At 37.0% G+C, this 11,353-nt stretch overlaps 1 protein-coding gene across 1 annotated transcript; it reads left to right on the forward strand.

Moving 5' to 3' along the window:
- The first annotated feature begins 463 nt into the window (after nt 1–463).
- arf3b (ADP-ribosylation factor 3b) lies at nt 464–9,685 on the forward strand. The gene is made up of 5 exons (XM_084425899.1): nt 464–567; nt 4,395–4,675; nt 6,449–6,559; nt 7,006–7,130; nt 8,662–9,685. Exons 2-5 carry the CDS (start codon nt 4,528–4,530, stop codon nt 8,821–8,823), a joined length of 546 nt encoding a protein of 181 aa, XP_084282025.1. The 5' UTR covers nt 464–567; nt 4,395–4,527; the 3' UTR covers nt 8,824–9,685.
- The last annotated feature ends 1,668 nt before the right edge of the window (nt 9,686–11,353 follow it).

The following is an 11,353-nucleotide window of genomic DNA, read 5'->3' on the forward strand; positions in this document are numbered from 1 at the left end:
ACGTGAAGCCATCCGCTGTGAGTATACATTTTTTCTTCTTTGAATTCACTTTAGGTTGACAATCTTCTTTTTTGAAACTTCAGTTTATTTATTGCTTCTTATAATAAACTGTTGCTATAGCTACCTAATGCTACTGTCTTAGGATAGGATGATATTTAGGCTACTTAAAAGTAAATAAATATACAATATAATCCTAATTTATTCACAATTTTTTTTTAAATGTATTATTTTTCTTTTTTCTTCTTCTTTTTGTGATGTTTCAGAAGTTCAAAAAATAAATGCAGGCCCATATCTTTTATAGGCTCCAAGAAATACAAACATGCTAGATATTTGTTAAGAATTTCCAGTGAATTTGTAGCTTGAAAGAGTGTTGTAACACCTCAAGCATTTCCTTGACATGTCATTTATTTGACTAAAGGCTACCTTACCTGACTGGAATCAGTCTCAAGATGCGAAAACCAAACATCGCGAGAAATCCCCATCGAAGCCTGTGCTGTCGGCGTAAACTCTCGTGAGATCTTCTCTCCGTCTCTCCGTGTCCAAAATCGGCTGGTGTCATCTCGCAAGGTAATCCGGATACGTACAATTGTTGTGATTGCTCTAAAATGAAACACTTCGGAGTGGTTCTGACTGGTTGAAATGTTGCTTGTGCTTTCGGTAGACTGTGACAGCGCGTCTTATATTGCTATTGGAAATAGAGAGACCTAGACAGGCCTTCCGCGAGGCACGTATGCGTAGCGTCTCTATCTTTCCAAATGAATGAAGATCAGTATCACACATGATGTGCTGCCTTACGCCTCTTCAGACATTAAGACGGCTTGTGTTGCGCTTGGGTTGTGATTGATTCCGGTTTGCTTTTGCATGAATTGTGGTGGTCTTGCATAAGAACAATTTCATCCTTCTGCTTCGTGCCAAACGCATCTCTTCACGGAGAAGCTCCGATCTTTGTATCCTACGCCGACATTGTCAAAGGGTCGTAGGCCTTTATACGCAAACCGGCAGTATTCGAAATATTTATTTGAGAACCATGTTGTTAATGTTTTTAAAGATCACCGTGTTAGATACAATGTGGACAACCGTCTAGTAGTAACGCTGTAGTATTTCGTTGTCTCGTGACATAAATACATTGTTGGGGTCCCTTGCACGGGTTTGAGTAAGCCTGGGTTTCTCGAATCATTCGGAAACAACGAAGGAAGCCTTTAGAATGAAGAAGTCTGTTACAAAAACCCGTGTATAAATATTCCTGGTGTGTCGGGGCGTCAGCACCATGGACAGCGCGCCCGGAGTCAGACCCCCGCAGTCAGACTTCCGTTCCTCCGGAGACCCAGCAGTGGAGATTATATTTCAGCACATTTCTCTGACAACATGCATGTCACAGTTTTAAGTCTGGACTTCCTGTAAAGAGCGCATTCAGGGCTTTGCAGAGATACCAATTCCCTGCTGAAAAAAAAAAAAAAAAAACTGCTAAAACCAGCCTAAGCTGTTTGGCTGGTTTGAGCTGGTCTCCCAGGCTGACTGGCTGACTAGCTTTAACCAGCTACTTCCAGCTTTAACCAACTAAGACCAGCCAACCAACCTAGGCTGGTTTTAGGGGAGGGTTTTCAGCAGGAAAATGTTTGGTGTAACCATGACAACTCCCTCTTCTTGGTCTTTAAAAAGTAATGAAGGATCACATTTAGCACGCTTATGGAAATATGATAAAATTTTGTAAGTAGGCTATAATTTAAATCTGACTAATTTTCAAATTGTTTGTCAGAAATCAGCATCTCAGGGAAATGCTATGGGGTTTCAAATCAGAATATGACTTTCTGTTTTGAAACAGGGCATCGATTTCATATATCAGACAGCAGGACGTACAGCATTGCATATCAGGCATTTTGGAGGCACAACATGTGAATAGGGAAAGAAATAATATATCGATATTCCCATTAAATATGAGATATTCTTATATTACTCCCATTGTTACATGTATTTTTTCATTATGTTGCCCGAAGAACACATTAATATGCAAATTAGATACAGTGTATAGATGCATTGCATGCGGGAATGGCATTTATGGCCATGTTTACATGCATATTGCATACATTAAAATGGTAGCCTATATCAAATAATTCTGTTATATATTTGATAGCATAATTGAGAATCATCTTTATACAAAGTTTGGATAAAAAAAAAGCTTGAAACCTAAAAATTGACTGATGAATTAAAAAAAACATTGGTTTTGCCTTATCCTTTCGTGTCTTTTAATTTTTTTAATAAATGGGTCCTGGTGTCCTCTACAGAGGACATAATATAACAGGAATATACTGTATGTTGTTGTTGTTTTTTGTTTTTTTTAATGTCTATTCAATTTGTTTCTTATGCTCCAAACAATAATGATTTAAAGCATCATTATCAGATTATTAATTCTAACCTAATAACCTGTCTAAAATCAAGACAAAAGGTTAAGTAAAGGTGCATAACCAGCAATAAACTGTACTTGATGCACATGCAAATTTGTCCATTAAGACAGTTATAAGAGATTATTGCTGTCTTAATGGACAAATTTGCATGTGCATCAAGTACAGTTTATTGCTGGTTATGCACCTTTACTTTACCTTTTGCCTTGATTTTATGTAGGGGAAACCATTATGTAGTTAGTTGTTCATATTAGCCTACTTTCTTTAGGCACGTACCTTACAGTATTTGCTACACAGGGTTATTGAACATTTCGACTGTGACATTATAAGCTGTCACAATATGAATATGCTATTAAAAAGCCTATTATAGGTTTTTGAGCAAGCTGTAATGTTTGCAACAAAAAACAAGTCATGAAACAACACATAAGTAAAATCTGATTTTACAAAATTACGAAATTTAAAACATTTGAGAACACACCGATCATGTCCACAGTACACACAGTTCAATATTTTGGTTCAAATCTACCTTCATTATAGCTGACTCTTGTGTCAATGTGGTTTTATTTTGTTTTGTTTTGCCTTGATTTGTTTACCCCACAGTTATTGCAAGAATAAAGTGATTGGTATTTTAATTTGGAGGGCAAAAATAAAATAAAATAAAAATTCAAGTTAAAAGTGATTAAAACTAGTTGTTTGAAACCAAAACAAAAAAATAACACATTTGTGTAATTGGACATTTGACTCGCAATTTTATATACGTGTTATACTTTGACATCATGAATTAGGACAAAATGGTTATCAGAAAATGTGTTCTACATCTTGGATAACTCCATCTGGGAATGTTCAGGGGGTTTATGTGATGGAGGGATATGAGAGGGATGAACAGATTGCTGTATACAGCCTGAAGACATGGCAGGATCATAGTTTCTTCAGTTCAGTCCGTGTGTGTACTGTAGTTGTTAACATTCTTGTAGCCTCTACACATGAAGCACATACTAGTGAAAATAAGAAATGTAAAAACACATCCAGAAGCATAATGCTCATTTAACCCGCCCCCTCAGATTTTTGAGACGTGTATTTTTCATTTCAACTTACAAACGCCTCTCTGATAATCAGTTGCACGATTACAGTGGGTAAAAGAATGCTTGTCTGAAACATTCAGATTACACAGTTCACCATTCACATGCCAAATTCAGTCAGTCGAATTAAATAATATCTAATGAAGATCATTTGCTTTAAACTGAAACCCCTTTTCCACTGGAATCAGTTTTAAATTTCCAAGTTGCTTTTTTCCATGCTGATCTCTATCTCTGTCTCACTCACTCACTCACTCACACACACACACACACACATATACTTATGATGGGTTTCCATGTTTTATGGGGACTTTCTATAGATATAATGATTTTTATACTGTACAAACTGTAAATTCTATCCCCTTACACTAACCCTAATCCTACCCATCACAGAAAACTTTCTGCATTTTTACGTTTTCAAAAAGCATCACTTACTATGATTTATAAGCTGTTTTCCTCATGGTGACCAAAAATGTCCAAAAGTATTGCCATCCTTGTGGGGATATACCCTGAACCACACACACTACATTTATTTGATAAAAAATAAAGTAAAAAAGAAAAAAAATCAGTACTATAGTGTAATATTATTACAATTTAAAATAACTATATATACAGTATATTACTATATATAACTATATATATATATATATATATAGTTAAAATGTTAAATTTTGTTAAAATGAACAAATTTAACAAAATCTGTTAAAATGTTAAATTTTAACTCTATATATACATGCTGTTTATTTGATAAAATACAGTGAAACAGTACAATTGTGAAATATTAACCTAACCCTAACTTCGATTTATATATTTTCATATTTTAATATACAAAATTAATAAATGAATATAACAAATATATTTTCATTGGCGACCAAGTACATGTCATCCACATTGATTTTCTTTTTTTTTCCCTTTGCAGGACTCCAGATTATTATTTCTTCTGCGAGCATTATTTCTCAAGGCTTTCGGTCTTTTACCTCAGTGGATTGTTCTACAAAAGGACTCACAGCTTTCTGGATTGTGATTGGCTGGACGAAGCAAAACATTGAATCATGGGGAATATTTTTGGCAATCTGCTGAAGAGTCTGATAGGGAAGAAAGAGATGAGAATTCTGATGGTTGGATTAGATGCTGCTGGTAAAACCACCATCCTTTACAAACTGAAGCTGGGAGAGATCGTCACCACCATCCCAACCATTGGTAAACTCATGCTCTTACTTCATTTGACTGTTTTGTAGACTTTGTTACAATACTGTTTAAACGGGTATCTGTACATCCGCAGACAGAATTCATGGTCATTTCAAACACAATATAAACAAATTTATAAGTACTTCATCATAAATAAAAGTATATTTCTCTTTTTGTGGGATGAGGCCAATTAAATAAAAAAATTCTCATGAAATTAAAAGGAGAAGATTCTTTAGTCCTGAATTTGGTGTAAACCTGTTGCACTGAAGCTGTTAGCTTCCATATAGCTGAATATTTGATTGCTTCTATGTGCATTAGTGCCTGTCCACTTTTTCAGCGGCGCTGGTTCTGGAAGTATTTTTTCCATTAATTTCTCCCATAGGGATTTAAAAAAAGTCTGTAAGCGCTATGAAGCCATGAACCAAACCAAACAGTTACGAGGTGAATCATAACATTGATGTAAGGCAAAAAAGTATTTGAAAATCTGACAAAAATACAAGACTGTGCACTTAACGGCTTTTTAGTGAGGGAAAGAACTACAATTCCATGAAGCTTTGCGAAACAGCATAATTAAAGTTAAATTAAAACCGATAGAGAAATATAAAACTGCTCATTTAAAATGTTGATTTTATATATATTAACAATATGTTTAAAGTTTATTGCAAAATATGCAGATATATGTATTTTGAGAACGACTTTCATGGGAACTAAAGAGCTTTTTTTGACTCGTTTTGATTGTTTCAACTCTCTGATTGTTAGAATTTTCTGTACAGCATCATGGGTAATGTAGTTTTTTACCACAAATTCAGCTGTTAAACACAGTTTTAACCGTCGCTTAAAGGTATAGCGGAGGATTTTCTTTTTCCGGGTGGATCATCAAGACTATTGGTCCTCCTAAGTGTCAATCATTCTGGTGACATGTTTACGTAAGGCCGTCGTACGTGCTCGTGCACACGATTCACACGATGGCGTGCGCTCAAAACACAGGTTGGGCTTCCCACTGATGCCTCAGTCGCGAAGTTTCTACTTGACAGGTAAAGTTTGGCATGCTATTTGGAGAAATCCATTTAAAATCACTGCTAGTAAAAGTTAATGTAAGCTATGATTAGCTCGTGCATGCTCTCTCGTGCACACGTTTAATAGGCGTTCCCTCTCGGGAGCAGGTAGAGTGTTGCGCATGTGCATTTTTTCAAAAAGTGGAGAGGGCGGTTCTTTTCTAAAATTCGGGAAAGTCCTCCGCTATACCTTTAACAACCTCGTAGCTCACAGTAGAGCTGTCTTTAAAGGTTTATCATTAAAATCAATTTATCTATGGAGAGTTTTTACTTTGAGAACCCGAATGTTGCACTTTATTACTACTGGCACATAAAAAATGCTTCCTATATGACCTTCTGTCATCATTTGCTAACCCTCAACGGACAGTTGATTAGACCCCATTGACTTCCATAGTAGGAAAAAAAATACTATGGAAGTCAATGGGGCCCATCAACTGTTTGGTTACACATATTGTACAAAATATCTTCTGTTGTGTTCAGCAGAAGAAAGAAACTCATACAGGTTTGGAACAACTTGAAGGTGAGTAAATGATGACAGAATTTTCATTTCTGGGTGAACTATCCCTTTAAGAAATTGAATTGTTAAATTTGCCTGGTGTCCCCTACATACATCTAGAGCAATTATATTTGTACAGTTGTTGAATGCACTGTAATTGAATTGTACCATCTGAAATAGTAAAATGATGTTGTGATTCTGGTCACACAATGTTTGTGTTTGTGTTTGTGTTAGGCTTTAATGTGGAGACAGTGGAGTACAAGAACATCAGCTTCACTGTGTGGGATGTTGGTGGTCAGGATAAAATCAGACCACTCTGGAGACACTACTTTCAAAATACACAGGGTGAGTTACACATACACTCAACTTCTCCCACTTAAACACATGTTGCATTGAGTAGATTTAGTGCGCCTGTGTAGCTTGTGTTTAGCGAGCAAAAACTGTGCAGAGCCACCTTGGAAACCTCGGTGAAGCAGGGTTACTATAGTTAACTACAACTAAACTCATTTAAAAAAATGTTTTGTTACTTTAAATAATATAAACGTTAACCACAATAAAGTATATTAAAAAAACAAACTATAATAGTATCTCAATGTTATTATACAACACTGGTTAACATGTCCACATAGAATGTTAATGCAAAATAGCTCAGAAGTAATATTCAAAAATAAAAATCAATGTATGTTTTCTTTTTAAAGCAAAACATTGCATAGTTGGATACAAACTGCGTATGCTTTCGTGTTGCGTTAATGTTGCTCTGTATTCATCTCTGCTGTTTTTTCTCATCGTAGGTCTTATTTTCGTGGTTGACAGTAACGATCGGGAGAGAGTGAACGAAGCGCGGGAGGAGTTAATGAGGATGCTCGCAGAAGACGAATTGCGTGATGCTGTTCTTCTTGTCTTTGCAAACAAACAGGTACTGCACCTCATCTTCAAGTGACATATTCTTGACATATTTACAGCTGGAGTTTTTAAAGGGGCTATTTGTAGGATTCAGAAACCCTTGTTATTAGTGACACCGGTGGCTGTTTAGTGAACTACAGCCAGCAACTTATTGCTCTTGCTCGTGTTCGTGCACTCGTAACACACAAGAGACTATGGGCCCTATCATACACCTGGCGTAATGCGGCACCAGGCGCGATGCAAGTGTTTTTTACTAGTTTCTGTGCCACGTTGTTTGAATAGCAAATGCATTTGCGCCCAATTGTGCGCCCATGGGTGTGCTGGTCTGAAAACGAGGTGTGTTCAGGCGCAATGTTGGCGCATTGCTATTTTGAGGCAACTGAAATAGACTGCACCATTGACCAACTGAAACCTGGTCTAAAGTCGCAATATTGTTTTTGTTATTTAAAGAGCGTGTTAGTAATATGCGCCTATAGGCGGGTCCACAACGTGCGTACACTTTGTCCCGTAGATGGTCTGCCTGCGCACTTTAACCTCGTGCACGAGCAGATCCGTTTCCACGGTAGAGAAGCGTTCAGTTTTTCCACTTGCAAATTCCGACATATAATTACGAGCGCAACTGGCTTTTAAAGGGAATGGGAGATGAGACTCTAATTGACTCTAAACTAGCAAAAGTGGATTCGGACACTAAGTGCACTTGCGCTGTGCGCTTTAGACCATGCGCTTAGATCGTTAAAATATGGCCCTGAAAGTTATTTAAAGCTACAGTGTGTAGGATTTTCTCCCATCTAGCGGTGAAATTGTTTATGACTACCAACTGAATATTACTTTCTAGCCCCTCCCATTCCGAGGGCGTTTTAACTCCTACGGTGGCCGTATTATTTCAAATCTGCCGGCAGTCGCGAGTAATCTCCCCCTCGCATTCGTCACGGTGCCACTGAGTGTAAAAACGCGAAAGGCGAAGCTTGAATTTCCAGGTATGTTCCTCTTTGGCTAATGTATTTTCAAGATGGAGGCGCAACATGGTTTCCGCCATTCGAGCGACTCGCTCGTATGTATTCTAAATGGCAGATTCTACGCTTACGAGAATACTTGATTAGTTGGTGGAAGTAATTACACATTAATGAGCACATACCATTTTGAAATGGTGAAATGGAAGTGTTTTTTGCTAAGAGTCAACTTAAAAAATTACACAGTGTAGCTTTAAGGCAACGATATACTCAAGGCAAAGTTCTTTTTCATTATTTTTCACACTTTCCTCTCAATAACGTTTTTTTTAAGTTTTGTTACAAGCTGTTCATATATTGGCAATTTAAAAGTGATTAATATTAATATTATATTCTTACATACAGCCCCTTTAAAATGTGGTTCTTACCAGCCCCAAACTTTTTGAACGATAGTACATATGTTTAAATTTCAATTAATCATATTCTATTGTCCATAATTCTGCTGCTAAATTGTGTGCTTATTTCAGAATAAAAATCTATGGTTCTGTTTAAAAGCATTTACTCGTCATCGTATTTTACGGACTGTTTTGACTACAGGATCTGCCAAACGCCATGAATGCAGCTGAGATCACAGATAAACTCGGCCTCCACTCACTCCGCCACCGCAACTGGTATATACAAGCGACCTGTGCGACCAGCGGAGACGGTCTGTACGAAGGGCTCGACTGGCTCGCCAATCAGCTCAAGAATAAGAAGTGAGGGGCAGGATTTTCATTCTGTGGCCGTTTCTCTCTTTGGGAAGGGGGTGGGACTAATTTGGCCTTTGGAATTGTTATGTTTGATTTGTCATTGTTTGATTTAGTTTATTTTTGTTGTATAATGGCAAATACAGTATGTGGTTTATAGAGCCTTCTATGCTCTGTGTAAATCATCTGTACGCACATGCATTCACTACGCACACTCGCAGATCAACATGCATCTCATTTTCTCTGTTGACTTTCCATTTTCACTGTATGATGAACGCCGGTCAGTACAGTGTCGGTATATAGCATCAACGTTTGGTCGATGTCATCTCCGCCTCTCCCACTCTCACTCAATCTTTCCATGTTTACAATCAGTGATCAGTGTTGTCTTTGACTGCCATGAAAAAGATAGTTAGCTGTGGGTCTGGGCATGCTCATGTATTATGTAATATGCTTCTGTATTTCCTGGTATTGTCGAAAAGCTCTGTTTTCAGTAGATGCGATTATAATGCAGCTTGCCTCCTCACGCACACACAATACCCACAGTCTACGAGCCCCGCTGTCCGTGATTGCGTTAGATACCCTGCTGTGTTTTGCATGGCTCTTTCTCTCTGTGTCGTGTGTTAAGCGTTGTGGTGTAGTAGAGGTTAGATCTGCATGTGTGTGTTTAGTCACACAGAGCTGGTTGGTTGGTGTTGCATGCTGCTTTGTTGCTGTACTAGAATGGACACAGTGATTGGATGCTTTAGAACGAATGCAGAGTCTGTGTTTCTGCAAACATTCCTCGCCTAAATTATGAGTCAAACATGGTGCTTTTGAGTAGTCCATCATAAACGAACACATTCGAGTAAAGCTGTAAATAAAGCTTTTTTCCTGTCAAACGCCCCCCCACCTTCACTTTGTTGTACTGAAGAATTGACTTGGCTAATTGTTGCATGGGTAAAACGGTACTGTGTCGTAATAATCACTAGCATTGTCTGCATGGCATGCATGCTGTGCTGTTAGTCCAATAGATAGATAGATAGATAGATAGATAGATAGATAGATAGATAGATAGATAGATAGATAGATAGATAGATAGATAGATAGATAGATAGGTAGATAGATAGATAGATAGATAGATAGATAGATAGATAGATAGATAGATAGATAGATAGATAGTGAAATGCTGTTTAACATAGTTGCTAGTACTAATTTGCCACTGACATGATGAATAGATTGTAATGATGACACTAAACATTTGGCTGTTTTTTTTTTGCTTTTGCACTTTGACTATTTGAATCATATTAGCAAACAGCATAAAAAAGCACACACACGTACACAAAACCTTGGTATGTCAGTGGTCTGCGGCAAACTGCATAATATCGCATCTCCTTCTGTATTAGATTGCTTGTTTCATGCGCATAATGTGTTTTGTGGGTTCAGACTAACATATCACCCCCAATGAATGTGAATTTTGTTGAATCAGTGCTGGTAGGCTGACACATTTTGGCTTTATTCATGATGTTTTTTTATTAGTATAGTTCAGAAACGAAAAATATATAGATGTGTATATATATATATATATATTTATTTTGTATTTTGTTTTGTGTATAACATATAGTAAACATCACAGATACTAGTGATGTTTAGATTAGTTCTAACATAACCTATGTGTTACAAACTACATGGACAAATGGAAAATCACTACAGTGTATTACAATACTAGCCAGTGTAAATGCAACAAACAACAAAACTACTTATCCTGCATTGCATATTTGTTAATCCATCCTTCACACAAATCTAATAGCAAAACAACCTCTTTGAAATTGTATTCGTTTCTGGGAATAGCATCGCTATTAGTTTGCATATTATTCCAGGCAACACATTTGTGGCATTTTCCCACTTCATGTACACTAAAACCAATTATTATGACTCTTACCACTGTTGTGAACCAGTAAAATCAGCTTTTTAGACTTCAACTAAAAGTTATAACATATTAAGTCAACAATATGTTATATTTTGCATAACACAAGGCATCAAGAGAGTTAAAAGACAAGTTCCCATTTGTCTACATCCTTTATATCCTTTGTGAGACAAAAAAAAGGGATTTGTGAATGAACATAATGGCACACAAGAGGAAATTCAGACTTTGTCTGACAATGAAGTTATATCATCATCATCATCATCATCATCATGCACATTTTAAAAAGGCAAGTATTTTCAATCTAGGACATGGTTGGAATAGAGTCTTGCGTGCTGTAGCGTGTGGGTGATGCAGGAATGGGAGAGTTACCTAAACAATTGTGCTATTTAGCAAGACACTTCACATCAAATGATTCAGTTTGACTATGGAACATAAGCATAGCTAGCTTAACACCCTACATTTCAGTAGTATTAGCATCGAATGCAAACAACAAACTGTCTGCAAGGCCATTTCTACACAAGTCTGCAGTGTGAATCGTCCAGTCTGTTAAGTTTCGTGGCCTTATCTTCTTACTAAAGTGTTTTCACATGGTTATTTATTAACTAAGTTATTGGGTCACTGAGTTTACTTGTTTAGTTTT

The sequence above is a fragment of the Rutilus rutilus genome (genome assembly GCF_951802725.1).
Source record: "Rutilus rutilus genome assembly, chromosome: 12".
Lineage (NCBI taxonomy): Eukaryota > Metazoa > Chordata > Actinopteri > Cypriniformes > Leuciscidae > Rutilus > Rutilus rutilus.